General features: G+C 34.1%; 1 protein-coding gene and 1 long non-coding RNA gene across 3 annotated transcripts in view; one reads left to right on the plus strand and one right to left on the minus strand.

Moving 5' to 3' along the window:
• Positions 1 to 386: 386 nt before the first annotated feature.
• ZRANB2 (zinc finger RANBP2-type containing 2) lies at positions 387 to 18,468 on the minus strand. 2 transcript variants are annotated; one of them, XM_060023827.1, is made up of 11 exons: positions 18,367 to 18,468; positions 15,869 to 15,921; positions 15,670 to 15,778; positions 14,550 to 14,632; positions 9,399 to 9,475; positions 8,967 to 9,101; positions 7,636 to 7,805; positions 5,999 to 6,085; positions 3,882 to 4,040; positions 2,754 to 2,827; positions 387 to 2,234 (listed from the first exon to the last, which is right to left on the minus strand). In XM_060023827.1, exons 1-10 carry the CDS (start codon positions 18,420 to 18,422, stop codon positions 2,794 to 2,796), a joined length of 963 nt encoding a protein of 320 aa, XP_059879810.1. In that variant the 5' UTR covers positions 18,423 to 18,468; the 3' UTR covers positions 387 to 2,234; positions 2,754 to 2,793. The 2 variants fall into 2 exon arrangements, with proteins under 2 accessions (XP_059879810.1, XP_059879809.1); XM_060023826.1 differs by lacking the exon at positions 2,754 to 2,827.
• Positions 18,469 to 18,829: 361 nt separating this feature from the next.
• LOC132420975 (uncharacterized) overlaps positions 18,830 to 19,600 on the plus strand; it is a 242,012-nt gene continuing 241,241 nt past the window's right edge. The window contains exon 1 of the long non-coding RNA XR_009518486.1: positions 18,830 to 18,963. This is a non-coding gene — a long non-coding RNA (uncharacterized lncRNA). The remainder of the gene's footprint in view (positions 18,964 to 19,600) is intronic.

The following is a 19,600-nucleotide window of genomic DNA, read 5'->3' on the forward strand; positions in this document are numbered from 1 at the left end:
TCAGATACCAACCATTCAATGTTGTTTAGATGAAGGATTCTACATGGAAATTTAAGAACCCTTGGCAGTTAAAAGGGATACTTGTTGAGTGCTATAAAGTGACAGTTTTAATGGAAGCACACTATGCCATGTTTTTTGCCACATGGAATAAGGTTATGTTCTGGTATAAAATATTCAACTAATTTGGGTACTCTTCTGTTTAAAAAAGTCACAAAAATTGTTCAGTGCCCAAGGTTATAGTGATCATGGCTTTGGAATGTTTTAAACCAAGCATTCATATATAAAAATAAGGTGACCTTACATAAAGGGTAAGTGAATATAGGGAGTTTAAGATGCACAATCAAAAAACAAACCAGACTGTAAATAGCTTAAAAATGAACATTAAATCAGAGCTTAAAAATTCTAATTTATTTCTAACAAACACCACTTGATGCTCGACTCACAAGCTTTATTTACATTTGTCTACAGCATCATTTCCTTACGAAATGAACTAGTACAGCTTAGTTAAACCAAATAAAATCATAATCATTTGAATTGTCTGTAAACTACTATTAGCTAAATTTATAACCTTGCATTTACTTATTAGTACAGCCAAAGTTTTAAATACAGAAAGCACAAGAATAAACCAACGATAACATGTAGAATCTAGAAGATCATATGGGCAATTTAGAAGGTGGACTTTCAAGAAGTCTGAGGCACAATTACAAGAGAGTAAAGTTCTTGTGCAACCTACAGTAAATGTAGCAAAGAAAATTTTAAGACATAAAAAAAGCAGGGGAAGTTCATTGTAAAAATATTATCAAAATATTTCTACTTAAGCTATTTCGCTTTCATCTTTAGATGAGTTGAAGAGAAAAATCACTCGTTTCAAAATAAAAAAACAAATATCATTTTGCTCTGTCTACTAAGTACCTTAAAACATTTTAATTTTTAGTTGCAGTAGACATTAATATTATGGAAACACAAACAAACCCCCCACCCAAAACAAAAAATGTGGATACTGATCCCCATGACAAAAAGTTCCCAAGCACAATTGTCAACTTCCCTTAATATACTTACCTTGCATTGTCACTGAAGATACTGTTAAGAGAAACCATTTTTAAAACCAGAAGACAGAACAGAGCTCAAATGACCAGATTTTAATTTTGAGAAATAAACCTTGAAAGTATTTTAAGCCATAAGTAATTTCAAGTGAATAGGAACAATTATTTCTGCTTATGTCATGAGGAAATAAGCATTCATCTTTAACTCAGAAGAAAATTTTATGCAATGTGTTTAAAATTAAACATCTCAAAGCAAATGTTCACTTAAATTCACAATGTCTGTTGGTCTTTCACCCAAAGAGAAATATACTTCAAAAACTTTCTTCAATTTGTCCCTCATTAACTATGATTTAACTGTCTACCCTATAATGTGATAACTAGATTTTTAAAGGATATCACACAAAGCTCCTAAAAATATTAAACATTTTAAAGTAAGATGTTTTTCTCATCAACCATATTAGTAGAGATGAACTGTTTGGCATTCTTGCTCCAAATTACGTGTCAGGAAAGGAGAAATAAACACCTTTCTCCTCTCCAATTCACAAAACTTTTCTGTATTAAACTTGGTGCAAAAAGTAAAACTGGATAAAAGAGAAACAACGATTCTAAGGCACCCTTAAAATAGGGAATTTTAAAATAAAGAAATTTCCAGTTGACTGTTTTACAACTAGTTAATAAGAATCACTTCGACATAGGTTAACATAAACAGGTTGACTCTTTTTCCCGGATTAACATAAATAGATTGTTTCCAACTACTTTACCACAGTCTTGCTTCCATGCCCAAAGTCCAGACAAGCCTAGGTAATGCTCATATTTGGAGATGAGAAAAACAAGAGTTCAAATTAAAAAACAAAGTACTTTGTTATAGCTGAGATGGTTTTAAATGAAGCAAATGGTTGTAAATAACGAATGATAAACAAAGCATCTATTTTGGGACATTATGGCTTAAAATACCATTTACTTTTAATTTCACAAATAAACACAGCTGTATTGTTCTGAAAAGCAATGAAAGGCATGCACCTCTACTAGCAGATTTAGCACTTCTGACCAAGTAAGACACCAACTTCTTAAAAAATATGCTTCATGCACTGTACTTTTTTTTTTTTTAAGATGTAAATTTTAATTCATTATTTCTTTTTTGAACTTGAACGGGAACCAGAATGGGATGATCCAGAAGGTGACCTGTGGTGCCTGTAAGACATAATGGAGAAAGCAGGTAATCTGGTAAGCTGGAGCTGAATATCAGCATTTGTAAAACTTTGAGAATATGAAAAATTAAACCTCATTACACTGGTAAGAGGAATAATTAAAATCTGAGATATAAACTTATACACATAAAATTAACTAGTACTTAGACCTTGGATATGAGCCCAGTAGCAGTGCAATCATAATTTAAAAATCTCTCGATATAGCCACCTCTCAATTATTTAAGGTAATGAAAGAAAGCCTTGCAAAATTGTATAAAACTACAGATTAATACAACAAAGACATATAAACTTGGTGATGGCAGCGTGACTTAATCGTTCTCTGTGATACACTGTATATAATGTGGTAAGTCTATATGTAAAATAGATATAGCAAGGCTTCTGTGTATGCAAATATATATCCATAAATAATTATGTTTTGGAAATCTAGGTCACACAAGATGATTGTACAATTAGTTACAGGATTATATTCATGCAGCTAATATGAATAAGGCAATATATCAACCTGGGTAAAGTAGTGGTGTTCCGAGGGGTTGGCCCTGGGCTCAGGGTTGTTTAGTGTTTTCACCAATCACCTGGCTTATGGAATAGAGAACATGTTCATTAAGTTTAGATGACAACAAACTAGGGGGATTATATGTGGCTAAGATAAAAATTTGCAGACGTGGAAAAAAAGCAACAGAATGAGTTTCATTGAAGTATGGAGTAATTTTCTTACAAAGGAACAAATGCACAGAAATGAGACTACTTGTGTGTAACCTTAACATCTAAACTCCAAAATGGGAAGATGCAAAACCAGTCATTATGTACAAGGAGAGGTAATCCTAGCACTGAACACAGCAAAAATCAGATTTTATCTAATCCTTACTTTCACAAGCTGAAAGGATATAAAAATTTGTAAAGATTATTAAGGAAGCCATTAAAATGACTATGTAGACATTGAGAACCAAGAGAAAAATAATAAATCCGAATAATTAGCCTGCTGCAGAAAAGGCTGACAGATGACACACTTTCCCACTTTTAAAAATGTCAACACAGATAAAGTAATCTAGTAAAGGTCTTTCTCTACAAAAAAAAAGGATTTGGACTGAAAGATGAAAAATGTATTAGCTACAAGAACAATTTCCTTATAAAGGGCATGAAACAATAATTTGTTGTGGAAATGCATTGATACATATTTAAATTAGGACAGATTTCCAATGATCTGTAATAGTTAATTTTTTTATTAGATGCCCTAGAATCCTACGGTTTCTAATATTTAATGTAAAATCAAGAGCATAAATTAATACCGATAAAAATCAACCTCTAAATTACGTCAACACACAGCTTCTGAATTAAAATCTGAAGAGACAGAAATAACCGAGAGTTGGCTATAATAATTATATATGAAAATAAAAATTTAAACAAAATGATCAAATAGTGGAAGAGAGTGGTTTGATCTTTTCTAAACAACCTGATCAAAGAACAAAGGATAAACAAAGTAATTATCTGTTTTTTGAAGTCCAAAGTTGAAAAGAATAATTTGAAGTGGGAACGAAGGAGATAACGAAAATCTAATCCTTGACTGAGAAGTTCAGTTACTCTATTAAACACACTTAAGAACACCCATTCTTATTTCTACAGAAACCCAAACCTTTCAGGTGACCGTGATCTTGTTCGTCTTTTTTTGCGATCACCAGATGAAGAAGATCTAGAACGACTTCTCTTTCTGTTCCTCTCAGGAGAAGATGATGAACTTGAGTAAGATCTTTTTCGTGGGGAAGAAGAGCCCCTGTGGGACCTGGAGCTGGATCTTCATTGATTGAGAAACAAATCAAACATTTCATTAAAAGAAGAAGTCAGGCAGACGGTTTAGTTAATAGCTCCAAAAATAAACAAACAGAATTTATAACTATAAAAATTTTATAAGGAAGAATACTTACTGCTTACTCAACAGAAGACCTCTGGTTCAACCATGAAATAATTCTACTTAAACAATTTACTTTAATTTCATCACTTTAAAAAATTCTAAGATAAGTGCTCATTACTTACAATTAAAAACCAGCTTAATGTATTAAAGTAGAATTAAATACTTCTTTTAAAATTTAAGGCTTTCATTTTAAAGTATACATAAATAGCAAAGCTAACAGGTGGGCATTTGCATGACTTTATGTCTAGAAACTACATCCTTCCATTTGGGGAAAAAATATGTATCATACAACTTCCTGAGGAAAGTAAGCATAACAATTTGCTGTGGAATTATGCAACTTATTAGTTAAGCTGCTGTAGAAAAAGCAGGGATAGGGGAACAAAATGACAAAGAACAGTAGCTATTAAATTGCTAAGTATTCAAAGGAAAATAAAATGAATAACTTTAAAACTTGATTTATATTAACAATATTTATTTTTATGAAGGATTACTATCCATGAAGTATGAAGTGTTGACATTCACATGTTTCAGGCAGAGGTAAATGCACAAATGTTTAAATACAATTTTTTTCTTCATTTACATTTTTTGGTTGAAGTAATTTAGCTCAAACTTCCCAAAAAATTCACCTTTGGGCTTAAAATAAAATCAGAAAGCCCAAAAGGAGAATTCTTTGGAAAGTTATAAGCAATGAAAAAAATGTTTGAAAAGAATTATGAAGGCTGTTCTGTAAACCTTAATTAAAGTGCTTCCCAAAGGGAACTAGGACTTAAGGATCTTCACCTAAGAAGCACTCAAATAAAAGAAATGAAACATTGATAATACATAATAATAACAATAATCTCACTTACTCTCTATTTTGTATTGGCTTAATACAAGTGTGCATATCATTCTTTTCTCCTTAATGTTCTCAAATTACAGTTGCCCTCTAATGCTACAGATTGGCTCTAAAATAAGCTATTAAGCAATTATTTTTACCAAAATAGCTACCACTACACTTCAGTGTTTTCCACACAAGTGGAATTTTCGTTGTTCTCTTATTCATGTTAGCTGCCTTTAATAGATAAACAAATTAAATTAAAAAGAAAGGCAGTATATTTTGACCAAGACCAGAAAAAACTTCAAGAGACTAAAAACTAGCTTCTCACTTGCTTCTCTACAAATTTTTTTCCCTCTGCAGGTCTAACTAAATGCAACCTGAAGTTAACAAGAATGCTTACTTTAAGATCACATCCTACTTAGACTAACCAACCAAACTTCTTGATTTAATTTGTGGAATTTAAGAAGTGTCTATATTTCTTACATACTATACATACTGTGTACAATATTCTGTGTTATATTACAGATAAATGAAAATAAAACCCTCCAGAAACTTCATCTAATATAAATGAAAAAATTGTTTCTATAAATATTTAAACAATTGCCATGCAAAACAAAATTTGTTTTGAGGCAGTTCTTTTTCTTCCTTTTAAAATATGGAGTAAACTTTTTATTTGCATATCTCAATTTATTTTAACTACTACTGCAAAATAACTTTAATGAACAGACATTTGGTGATAAAACTTGGCTCCATCTTCCTACTTCATCACAGTTTAGCACAAAAATAGCAAACCTTGCATAATGCAAAATAACCATGTTAATTCAATCATGGGAATGTCTTGGCACACTGCTGGCAATGGAAACGTCTCACGGTGAGAAAATTAAGCTGAGGCAAGTGCATTAGTTTTCTAATGCTAAAATAAAATTGACAAGTAGAAGCAAAATAAGAGGAAAAAAAGCAACGCCTTCTGCAGCCTTTAAATATTTTTTCTCTCTGCTTTACAGAGAGAAGCTACCTCATTCACCTTGATTTCGACCCACGAGATCTCGAACGTTCTCTGGAACTGGAACGAGATCTTGACTGCGAACTGGAAGAACTTCTTGAACGGGACCTGGAACAACATGGAAGGATTTTTTTTTTCCAGGACCATTTAATTAAGCTTTGTGATACGAACACTGAAAGAAAAATATGTATTAGAATTCATTTTCATATAGTAAGAATACTATTTGGGACATATATTTTCAAAATACAGTATTTTAAGGTTTATTTTAAACTTTTATTCTGTATTAATACTTATGTCTAAACTTAAGGTAATAATTTTTGAAAATAATCAACTATTACTTTCCAAGTTTGACAAAACTTCTCTAAAAATCATTCGAGATTGTACAAATAAAAACGTCCAGCATTATCACTTTATTAACACTGAATACTTTATATGTTCACAAATATTTAGAAGTATCCCGGGACTTACACATCCAGAAATACTGGATGTTGCAGTTTATATTTAACTTCTGTGAAATATTTCCATCAATTTCCCTTTTCCAATTTAATAATCCTTCTATTTTCTTAGTCACTATCTAGCATAAAGCTTAAATGTTGATATGTGTACATTTTTAAATCCACAGGTTTTTCTGTCTACTCAAAGGTTAGAGAATTAAAGAGAAACTACATTGACAATCCTGTCACTGTTTTACGTAATTATATTACTGAAAAATGACATAGGGGAGATATGGTCCATTTGAATTTAAAAAGTCAAGAAATGAAATAAATTTCATTTAATTTATATACTTAATTTGTCCCTGAAAATAATAATCTGCAGAAAAACAATAATTTTTACCTTAAAATTATCTTTATAATCACTCTTTTAAATTTTCAGGCTTTACAGTACTCAATTAACAATTATCTAATTATTAATTACTCAATTAGCTAATATTTTATTCCCCAATACAGTTAAAATTCATTGCACATAGTTTCACTTAACTAAATAGTTCTTCAAGGGAAGATTGCTTACATAAGGTATTGCTTTTTCTCAACCAAAACTTCATTTTTATTGTCGACTGCACAATGAGGGACTTTTCAATTAAAACTTTACATTACTAACAAAATAATATTCAAGTACAACACAAATTAAATCTTCTGATTTATTCCTGGACAGCTCTAAAGTATAAGCATTAAGATAATAGAATACAGATGAACTTGCTTCTTTATTCAGAACACATATACCAAATAAAACACTGTGTAGTAATAGTAAGCAACAACTTAAATGCCTAGAAAATTTTTGTACTAGTGTTTAAAATCATCAGTGGAAATGTAAATCTTCACTTTATTTACGTTAAAATTTCTAAATGTAAACCATCTCCTTAGATAACTCAGTATCACTATATATAATGATTTAATTGAATTTTTAAAGTCTATTTTAATAAAAGGCATGGTGTTAAAATGGAACTAAGGAAGTTTCATATTAAAATTTTGTATTTCTGAAAATACTGGACAATAACTTCATGGCACTAAGACAGAAAAAATTATCTTATAAAAGATGACTTGAATGAAAACTCTGAAATAAAAGGAAAGCTTATTTAGTCAAGAAAAACAAAATTTATAAGTAAAGAAGTTAGATACTGACATTTTGACTGGTGTTACCCTTGACCTGTACCCGTTTACCTGGACCTAGACCTTGAACTGGAGGGGGAGGATGAGCGTGATGAAGATCGTGAATGTGAAGACCGAGACTTTGAGCGACTTCGTCTATTAGATTTCTTTTTATTACTATCTTCTTCTTCACTGGCATCAAGATTATACTTTGAGAGATCAGCATCATCTTCATCCTCATCCTAACGAAAACTCAGAGTCAATTATATTTAGACATTTAGATATCCATGCTATCTAGGAATGATGAATAGTTCTATGTACTGGACATCTCCATATGGATTTATTATATAGCTAACACCTCAGCAAATTCATTCTCAGTCCTGAAATCTGACTACTACATTCCTCACCTCAGCTAAAGAGACTTAATGACTGTCTCAGACAGTTAAAGAAGTAAATGTAGAAGTCATACTTATTTTCTTTTTCATCACAATGTATTTCCAAATGAGCTGTCAAGAATTTTCAGTTTTACTCCCTTAAAAGTTCTTGAATCCAGCTCCCTCAGTCTTAGTTCAGAACTTCATTCTTTAGTATACTACCATAACCTTTTAGGTAGTCTCCCTAACCGCGAATCCATTCTGCCTCCCAAGTATCTCAATATGTTGACAGTCATCACTCTAAAACACAGATCAGATAAATATACCTTATTTGTTTGTTTTTAAAACTTGTTTTGCATTGATTTGTTCAGCTGCATTCAAGGGCATCCTATGCTCAGTCCCCAAAGTACCCTTAATCTGGATCTATTCATCCATAACATTTTACACCCAGGCCCCACAGAAAAAACATCACCAGACCTAATGTGGCTGCTGACCCCCCCATTACATTCTTCCCTCTGCTCTAACCACACTAGCTTATGTATGATTTTTTGGATGGTGCTGGCTTGTTTCCTGCTAGGGGAAACTTTATTTGCTGTCCTCCCTGCCTTAAAAGTGCTCCGACCCCAGCTCTTACCGCAGGCTCCTTCATATCATTCTGTCACTCAAATTTCAGCTCAAATTCCACTGCCTCAGAAATCCCCCAACCACTAAAAACAAAGTAGCTCTTCTAATGCTCTGCTATCACAACATGTGTCTACACCACAGTATTGCTATTTAAATTATCTTTCATTTATGCCTTTCCCCCTCTGGAATTTAAGTTCCCTTAAGAGAAGGGTGGTTGTGTCTCAGTCACTTTGTATCTCCGGAGTCAGAATAATGCTTGGCAGAGCAGAAGCTCAAAATCTTTGTGAAAACAAATGATTACATTGGAGAACGCATCTTCACCATGGGCCAAAGGTTGTCAAAGACATTCACATGTTATCCCATAGCCTGAATAAGACAAAGGGGAAATATAAGGAAATAATTTACCTCATCTAATTTATATTTAGAAAGATCTTCATCCTCATCCTCTTCTTCTCCCTCAGATTCTTTATCTTCAACTTCCTTTAAAATAGATGCAGGACCAACTGCCTTCCCTCTGTATTTTTTCTTTTTACGTCCAAACTATAGAAAAAGTTTCATAACACTTCTGTTAGCTGAAACTGTTAATATAAATACTTTTTTTCAAAGAAATTACTTTTATATATTTAGGTTAACGTACATTTTTATGTTGGTTAACATACATTTTTATGTCAGTTATATGTTTTAAATCCATTAGGATTTCCTACAAAATGGTAAGCTGCTGTAAAAGACTCAAAGTGTACTTACAAAAATGAGATACATTTAAGTTTCCTTTTGCAAGGTATTTTCTAACATGTTTCTCTAAGCTGCTTTCAACCTGCTCACTAATGTATAGCTTACCTCATCATATTCACCATCAGATTCTTCTCTTTCTATATATTCAACATTTTCTCTTTCATTAAAACCACCACCATATCCTAAAAAAGGGGGGGCATATGCTGTTATAAGAATTCATCAAAGTAACAAAAACATGTCAGAATCACTTACAAGCAATAGAAAAAAAGAAAATCTTATCAAAGACATTTGTCTATCCCTTTAATAAATTACTGGTCTAAAAAAAAAAAAACCACCAAATCACTATAGAGAAGTCTCCAAGTTATATATCATAGCTGGAAAAGTCCCGTGGCTACACTTACAGCTCTTCTCAATTTCAAAATGTCCTATATGATTTTAGTAATGCATGTAATATGAGTGGAAAACAGCTCCTTAAACCTCTGCTATAACCAACTTTTAAAAGGACTTTCCTCTGTAGTTTATCCTAATTCTTCTGGGAGAAGTGGGTTCAATAAGAACCAACTATCAAATTTTACTGTTTACTAGTTGAAAATGGTCTGAAATCTTTTGATAACTGAAATTTTGCTGGGCTAAAATGTAGCTAGAGCTTGGAAAATTTTTAATTATATAGACAAATATAATGACACAATAAAGGACATCCAAATTGGTTTTAAATACAGTTAAAAGTCACTCAGGTTTTCTGAAGAAGCCAGTAACTTCCCAACTGAAAATACGCTACTAAAAAGCAATCAGGACCAGCAAACCATTATTGTTTGCTGTCACAACTAATATCTACAATTTAGACTGACAGATGGAGATGTGGTTAAAAGTAACATAATCTAACTACCTCATATTTCAGAACAGTACCAGCACACAGAGTGATTCCTGGATTTAATGAACCAGCAAAACGTTAAATAAACTTATAGATAAAAAAGTATTTTTTAAAAATTCAAGATTTGTGACTTTAAATCTGTCAATCACGGACATTAAAAAAAAAAAAAAAACTCATCACTTACCCTCTCATCATTTCATAAAAGAGCCACAAACAAATAGTAGAGAGCATGTAATTGCTCCAACAAAATAATGTAATAAAATTAACTTTCTTAAAAAAAAAAAAATCACATTAATACAAAATCCTTCCTTTCTTCACTGTACTTTGTACCAGTGAAAACTGCAATGTATCAGTGTTTATCCTTGGATATCACTTTATATCATCCCTTTTTTCCTCCTCCTCCACCCTTGTTCTGGACACAAAACAGACTCCAACTGTAATACACAAGAATTTCCTTTTGTTTTTATGAATATGATACAAAAGTGAAAAGTGTCTTAAATACCAATAACAACTTTTCCTTAGTAAACTCTTGGCTCTAGTTTTTCAGAGTATCAAATATAAAGAAACAGAAACAAGTACAACTGGGTATATATTCACCTCAAAACAGCTCAAATTCAATGTTAATTCTGGAATATAAACACTGTAGAAAGTTATAATTCAACAATACAACTTCCTGTCTCTACATATATGTTTAATATTATATCAGTATGTCCTGAGACTAAGGTACGAGTTGTTTGATAAACAAATTGTAAGAGATGACTAATAGTAAAGACCTAAACCTTAAAATACTTTGAAGTTGGTGAAAAATTAAGACAAAAATATTCACGGGATCTAGATGGAAAATGATTCACATAAGAAAAAAAAAGAAAAAAATACGATACAACAGAATGATTGTTTTTAAGGCCAGTGCAGAAAAATGCCTGATAAACTGGACTATTTATATGTGGAAATGTAAACATATTAAAACAATCCTATATTAAAATCCTATTTAAAAGGCTTTTAGTAGAGATCTTTGTTTAGTCAGTAATCTAAAGCTAAAAAATGGTATGGCAAATATGGGGAGCTAAAGAATCAATTATACCAAGATTTAGAAAGTGAACTGTAACTCATATTGGTAGATTTTGCATAGGTATGTAAGTAAAATTACTTTAAAGTGAGTTTGATAGCAAATACAAAGCTATTTTCATGTTCACTCACATAGGCCATAAAAAAGAACCTAAACAATCTGCTAACAATAAAGAGATTATTAAGGTATGCTGTTTGAACCCATACAACAAATACACCTCACAAACTCTTTCTCTATACGTGGGAAATATAGCTCTATCATAAAAAAAACTTCAGGATCAGTGAGTTAGAGGAATAACTGGCTTATTTATGTGTGTTTCCTTCATTCTACTGGTTTGAAGCTCTTCAGGGAATATTGTAAAAATTGGTCTTCTTGCTTCCACTCTTGCCACTCCTACCCCCTAATTCTTTTTCCATAAACCAGTAATGTTTAAAGAAAATTAGACGTGTCACTCCCTGCTAAAAATCCTTCAGTTACTTCCCATTATATTTAGAATAAAATAAAACTCCTTACCATGATTTACATGGCCTTTGCCTATTTCTGAAGTGATTTCTGGAGCTCCTAGGAATTCATCCAATATGCTAAATTCTTTCAAGTCTCAGGGCCTGATTCACACAAACTGTTTGTTCTTGCTTACAAGTGATCTCTCAACTTGCTACTTTCACTTCTTAGCTTAAACATTGCTCTCTCAAAGAAGACTTCATTGATCCTTGCCTTTACATGTCTGTTTTGCTCACTCAAGTATCCCCAGCACATGCCCAATGGCCAAAAAATACTTCTTCAATATATTAGTATAGGAAATGCCACAATTCTGGTACCATTTAAAGAATGAGTTTTGCTGTTTTTTTTAAAAGGCTTTATAATACAATTTAGATGACACAAGCTACCAAGAACCTCTGTATGTTTTTAGCAAGTGTTAAAATAAAAATCATATCTTAAAATTTGTCTCAAAAAATGAAAAATATGAGCAAGGACCAGTAAAGGATCAAACACAGATTTAAAACTGGCCTGAATTAGGGTTGTGACAATGGAAATGAAGAGAGAAAAGGGGATGAATATAACATGTACTTCAAAGGAAGAACTGATACACTAACTTGAAAATTCTATGATTCTGTATTTTGATTAATTAGTAAACAGAACAAATAGTAAAGAGAAACTAGAGAGCAACAGTATGTATTAGCTCACATCTTCAACAGTGACCAGCAAAAGACAACTACTTATATATGGGGAGATGGGAAAGAGTCAAGACACCGGAATGACAGAAAAAAGATAATGAGTAAAGGAAAGTGAGGTTATCAAACAAACTTTGACAACTTCAGTTGTTAGACTACAGCTCTTGCATTAGTGAAACTTTTAAAGGAGTCACAAAATAGGTCAAAGAGAATGTGAATAAATAAAAGGCTTTTAGGAATTACAATTTTTAAAACTGTTAAAAGATTTTGGACTTTATCCTAAAAGCAATCAAAACGGTTTTACACAAATGGAGTTTTTAGTTTGGAAAAAAAAAAACCCTGGCTGCAACTGAGCAGGAGGGGAGTATGTACAGACACCAACAAGATGGCTCTTTTTCCAAGAAACAAGATATAGTGGTATCTCTGCCCAGGGTAATGATGGAAAAGACTTTTGGGGGTACAGGAGAGGTGAAGGAGTTATTAAGAAGGACACCTAAGTTTCTGGTTTATGTAACAAGCATATGGTGGGTGGTACTAATCATGAGAAAGAGATCACTAAAAGAGGGCCATGTCCTGGGGGAAAATCATGAATTCAGTTTGGATATAATGAGTTCGACATTTACATGGTGATGCTGAATAGGCAGCTGAATATACAGGTCAAAGAAGTCTGAGCTAGAGACATAAATTTGGTTCTCATTGGTGTGCCAATGCTCACTTAAACTTAGGGCTTAGAAGAAAATGCCTAGAAAATATAGAGCAAAAAAGAGACCTCAGGAATTGGACCTTGAAGAACCCCAACATTCTGCGGCCACGAAAATAAAACCAAAAAGGAGACAGAAAAAACAACCAGAGGGGTGTGGGGGGGATAGATTAAAAATACAGGGGAAAAAATGTAAACCTTAAAGAGGTAAGGGAAGGAAAAAAAGGGAGACTCTTATTTAAAAGGTCTTAGTCTATACAGAGCATGGAATTGTCTAAAGTCAGAGAGGAAAATAAAACAGGGAAATAGTTTACTAAGTCTAGGTCTGACAAGGTGACTATATATAGAATGGAGCCTTTGATTGTACAAGTTGCTGAATGATAAAATCAGATGTGAAGTACACTGATAATGTGGTTGCACTAACTGATGATAATGGGAAAACTATATTCTATTTAGCAAATATTTTCACCCCACTACTGACAACACACAGATGATAGGTTATTATTTAGGCCAATGATTACCAAACACTATCTGAATCACCTGAAGATTTTTGGGACTCACCCGGAAAGAGCTTTGATAGTTCTGTTTTGGAATCTGGATTTTTAGAGTTTCTCAAATGATTCTAATGTATAGCCAAATTTGATAATTATTGCCTAAACTTTAGACAATTACTTTAAATGGTGCCCCATGCTCTTTTTTGTCATACTAGGATATCAAATGAATTAAAAAAATGGTACTACTCTATCATTACTAATAACAAACATTTAGACCAGCAGAGGAAAGAGTGAGGAATAAAACATTTCTAAAACTATCTTAATGTTGACTACTTGTAAGGATAAGGCCTCCTGATGCTGTACTTTGTAAATTGTGAAATTATCAAACAAAAGATGACTTTGTGGATGAGGGGAAAAAAAACAAGGTAAAAAAAAAAAAGGGCAGGGACTTCCCTGCTAGCGCAGCGGTTAAGAATCTGCCTGCCAATGCAGGGGACACGGGTTTGATCCCTGATCCAGGAAGATCTCACATGCCGAGCAACTGAGCCCGTGCGCCACAACTACTGAGCCTGCGCTCTAGAGCCCGTGAGCCACAACTACTGAGCCCATGCTCTGCAACTACTGAAGCTTGCACACTCTAGGGCCTGCGTGCGGCAAGCACTGAGCCTATGCTCAGCAACTACTGAAGCCCGTGTGCCTAGAGTCTGTGCTCTGCAACAAGAGAAGCCACCGCAATGAGAAGCCCATGCGCCGCAACAAAGAGTAGACCCCGCTCGCCGCAACTAGAGAAAGCCTGCGTGCAGCAACGAAGACCCAACGTGGCGGCCCCCCCTCACAAAAAAAGGGCAGAATAAACAATCTTCATTTACTGTGCTCTTATGAAGTGGTACAATTATTAATTTCAATGTTTAGTTCTTTTAAAATCATTTAGTTGGACTGTGTTTGAATATTACCTGTTCTTTCTTCCAGCTTAGCATACTTTGGAGTATTACACATGTTACACTCTGATCTTCTGGCCCAATTAACATTACTGCAACTTTAAAAGTGAAAAATATCAAATTAGTAGACTATAACGTAAGACAAATAGTAAATTTTTAAAATTTTAAAATAAAAAGTAAACTATCATAAAGGAATGTGTACTAAGGATGCTACAAAGAATATGTACCAATGTACGTATTCTGGAGAGAGTATGGTTCCAACAGACTGAACTACTTAAGCAGAGAAGCGAAACCTATACAGCATGAAGACTGCCTTTGTCATTTTATGAGAAATCAATGACAAATTATATCTATAGAGAGTCTGCCATCATAGGGGGGAAAAGATACCACTTTAAACGAAAGGTTCTACTAATTTCCCAGTCTCCAAATTCACCTCAAGAGTGAGGTTATACCTTCCAAATAATGTTAAAAAAAATTTGTTTTGAAGAATCAGTTCAAGCACTGGATCCCAAATTCAGCAACTAATCTTGCTGGAAAGTTATCTAATACTAACTTAGTATCTGTAAGACCAGAAATTTGTGTAAGACCCTCTTCTGATTCAGTCTCCTTTCATGTGTATTTGATTCATCTGCTTAACAGAAAAGATGGATATTGGAAAAATCAATACAGCATGTGAAAACCAGAAATATTAAGAAACCTACCTAATTAGGAATAATTATCTACGGTATGCAACTTATGATTCTAAAATTACTGTGCAAACAGGAAAAATAAATTTTGTGGTATATTTCACATTAATGATACAGGCTAAAAGTTTTTGAGATTTTTTTTAACAGAAATAGGTTTTAGTGCTTTTAAATACCCTTCTCTCTTTTTTTTGAATGTTAGCTCACCTTAAGCATCTGTTTACTGGTATACATAATTCATCTTAGTAACAACTAATATTACCATTAAAAAACAGAATTTAAAAGTTCTTTAAACTATGTCAGATATATACTTAATAATAATCAACAGACCTTTAATTTAAAGGTTACTTTGGCTTGTCAATGTGACTAGTAAGAGTAGGTAATATTAACAAGTAGTGGCTAGATATATATTATTATGGGAAAAAGTGAGGACGATAATTTGAAACACATACGTTTTACACTGCCAGTCATTAGCACTAAACAAGCCTCGGCTCTTTTCTGCAAGTGTCTTTCCTATTTCAGTGCCTCCAGCTTTCATCATCTTAGCCTCAGTTGTTTTCTCTGAAGAATAGAAAAATGAAGTATGAATCTGGGAAAATAAAGAAATGATCTGTATACACAGTCTTAAAGGAAGCTTCCTTAAATGCTTACCTCGACCACATCTATTACAGCTAGTTCTTCTAGCAAAGTTTACATTTCCACATCTGAAAATAAAGTAAAAAAAATTTATACAGACATCTAGTAAACTTATATAATTTAAAAAATCTTATTACACAACTTTTTAATGTGTCCTCCCTATATACCTGGGTCCAGAACTTCTACCACCATCTCTTTTCATGTTAATGTCAATGTAAACAAAAAAAAAACCAAAAACCAACCCTCACAATTTAGGTGGAAAAAATACAAGATTTGAAGTCACAAGTCGAGGATAAGAAACTCCAATCTTTCACTTACCAATTATGTGATCCTGGTAAGTCACTGAGGATCTCTGTGCCTCAGTGTCCTATTAGCACATATCATTAATTATAATGAAATCCCCTCACAAAGCTTAAGTGAGATGTGAGTCCACTTGAACAATTACTGATGAAGCACCGGCGGTTCAAAAAAACTTTAAAGTAATTCTTCGTATAGAAAATAAGATTATACAATAAGAATTATAAGAAATACAAAATCCTAAGGGTGAACCAAGGGGGAGAAAATGAGTTAAGTCAGATACAGCTTCACAGATTTTAATAAAATACTCTTGTTAGAAATAGGAGGTGGGATGGTAAAAAACAAAGGGAGATAGGTTGTACTGACTAAAAATATAAATAGGTTCAATAATTAAAAGAAAACTGAGTTTTGGGGGATATTTATCAACCTCTGAAACCTGGCTGAAAAACTACAACCAATAATCTCAACACATCAAGTAACCTATCACTTTATACTGATATTTAATGAACAAAAACAAAAAACTTGCTGGGTTCACTAACATGGTCTTCACAGTGCATCTGCATGTCAGTAAAAGCATGCTAAGTGCTCTGAATAACATGTACAGATTAAATTTTAAAATGCTGATTATTTCTTAGGTGTTATACTAGCATGAAATAAAGTTGTGAAATACAGAATGGACACTAAACTGAAGCACTCCAATTAATTTTTAGGTTGTTTTTTCCCCCCTAAAGAATATCTTTATGACTCCAATAAGCATTGAAAATATATTCCGAAAATGTTTTCTGGATTTATACACATTGTAGAAGTTACCCTGTTCATATATCTGTAACTGAGTTGAAATGCACTCTTACAAAAACCTACCTCAAATATTTGAGTATACTGTCATTAATGACACTGTCAAAAGCACATTATTTTACAAGTAACCAACAACACAAAAGTCACTTGTTTGTTCTATTCAAAATGGTTAGACTTGAGACCCTTCAAGTCATCTTCATCTTTATGCAATCGAGAGCCATCAATTTTTTATGTAAAAAAACATGATGCTTCACTTAAACTGCTTAAAATATGAATAGAAGACAAATGCTGGGGAAATAAGGACTTATTCTCCTTTGACATTTGATTTTAAAACTACTATCCACAGCTATCAATCAGTATTTGCTACATTTTATTGCTCTACACATACAGTCTATCTTATATCACTGTAAAGGAGCTCTTCCACCCTAGGTTTTTTTTTTTTTTTTTTTTTTTTAAGCAAAGGTAAATAACCTATTTAAAGTTCCATGATCTATAAGCAATAGGACTGGAATTAAACCTAGGTTTATTTGCTTCAAAGCTTTTACTCTTTACTACCATGAACTCCACATGCTATCTGTGGCTAGCTTAGAGACAAGAAATCAAATGTTTTTTTTGGAACGAGTTGTGCATTCCATTTTTCTGACAATTACCTTCCGTAGTAATTTTCGTCTCTCCAAATAGGCAGACCTACTTGAGGACCCGTCAATAAAATAGTACTAATAATTTAATAGCGCACACTGGTTTCAGCAGAGTTACTAAACACGTGCTTCTTTGAAGCAGGCATTCTCCAGGGCTGAGCAGGCAAAAAACACAGGCCTCATGTGTTTCGGCTCTAACGAGGCGAAAGGTCCAATTTTTGTGGGGTGATTAAAGGTCATAAAAAAAAAAAATCAGAATGTCCCCAACCAAAAGAGGATAGTGTTCGGGAGGAAAAAGTATCAACAGTAAGGAAAGTTTAAATTGGAGAAAAAAAAAAAAAGGTGAATTATGAGCAGCAAAAACATGAGTTCAAGAAAGGAACGCTTTCCGCGAACAAGAGTCAAGTTCTGCAGGGAAAAGTCACGTGGAGGAGATCAGACACCGAGGTGGCCACGGTTAGGGAGATATCCTTACCGCTGAAACTTGGTCGGGGGCGGGGGGTGGAGTGTGGGGCAAAAGGGCGGCCATCTCGTTCCCGAAAACGACGGGCTGACTTGGAGAGACATGATCTAGGAGACGCTGGAAACATACTCAAAACAAAGGCTCCCGAAAGACCTCATAGTGAGGAGACTAAGAGCCTCCTTCCCGCCCGGGAGCCGGCAATTCACCGCCTCCACCCGGCTGGTGGTACCAGAGACCGTAAAAACGGAAGATGCCCAGTCGACTCGAGAAAACCTCTACCGATCAACCCCGCTCCAATTCGGGACCCTTCATAAACTCACTTTTTGTCAGGGCAAATCCAGTCACCGTCACTGACTCGGAAATTCTTGGTCGACATCTTGGACGCCGCCACCACAGCCACCCGCAGCTGCGTCTTCACAGGAGGAAGCGGGCCGGGGACTTTGGGCACTCCGGGGCTGTCCCCACGCTGCCTGACTCCTTCCCATCACTGCGACAGGGTTTGACAGTGAGAACACTCGGCCTGGATTGAGTTTGAACGTTATTTTCCATAAAAAGATGCCTGTGAGATTTTTTCCTAGCCGAAAGACTTACAATGCAAATAAATTCTCTGAGCTAAACTAACAGGCGCCGCCGGGACAGCCTAGGAAGGAGGCCTCCGTGGCACTAGAAGCCTCGGAGAGCCCCCTACAGGCGGGAGGACCCGAAAGGAAAGTACTTCTGCTCAGATGGGCGGAGTTAGGGAGGCGGGGGCGGAAGTGACGGTGATCTGCTGGCAAAGGCGGGTTGCTCTTCCTGCGTTAAGAGGGTGAGGTGTATGAGCTCTTCGTGTTTCTGGAGAAGTTATTTTAATAAAGGCTCGAGAACTCTGTTCTGTCACCATGGACACTGGATGTCGTTTAAACACTTATTTTTTGGGGGTACGTAAATAGGTATACCAGATAAGCATTGTACACGTGGAAACCAACCAGCAATTTTGGAACTAGGATATTGCCAGTATTGTTAAAATTACCTGTCTTTTCCCATTCCATTCCCTTGCTTTCCTCCAGAGGTAACACTCTCGTGTATTTTGGGTTTATTCCCTTGCTTTTAAAAATTTAGTTTGTGTACATGTATGTTAACTTTGATAAACGGTTGAGCTTTACAAGGATAGTTTATTGTTATGTAATCGTCTGCAACTTTTTTTCGTTCAACAATGTGCTTTTAAATCATCCTAGGTTGTTGCATACATTTGTATATAGCTGTACTTAATTTTACTGCTCTACACTGGTAATGTTACTTCGTGTGACAGTTTATCCCTTCTGGTTCACAGGTTTTGTCATTAATTCGGATACAAAAATGCAAGAATTTTTCTAGAGTACAGCATATATCTAGAGACAATGTCTTCATCTACTCTAATTGTAACTGCTTTGAAGTCTTTGGTAATTGTAACATCTTGGTTATCTAGCAGTTGGTAGCTAACATCTTGGTTATCTAGCAGTTGATAGCTGTTGATTTTTCCTTAAAAGCTGACCGTATTTTTCCAGTTCTTCATATATTGAGAAATTGTGATCCCCT

Source organism: Delphinus delphis, chromosome 1 (assembly GCF_949987515.2).
Source record: "Delphinus delphis chromosome 1, mDelDel1.2, whole genome shotgun sequence".
Classification (NCBI taxonomy): domain Eukaryota; kingdom Metazoa; phylum Chordata; class Mammalia; order Artiodactyla; family Delphinidae; genus Delphinus; species Delphinus delphis.

Excerpts from the sequence above, each read along its gene's own strand:
- ZRANB2 (XM_060023826.1), bottom strand. The coding sequence starts at position 18,422 with ATGTCGACCAAGAATTTCCGAGTCAGTGACGGTGACTGGATTTGCCCT. Across the intron at positions 15,779-15,868 it reads CTGTAATAGATGTGGTCGAG|AGAAAACAACTGAGGCTAAG; the intron begins GTAAGCATTTAA and ends TCTATTCTTCAG. Across the intron at positions 7,806-8,966 it reads CTAAATATAAATTAGATGAG|GATGAGGATGAAGATGATGC; the intron begins GTAAATTATTTC and ends AGTTTTCGTTAG.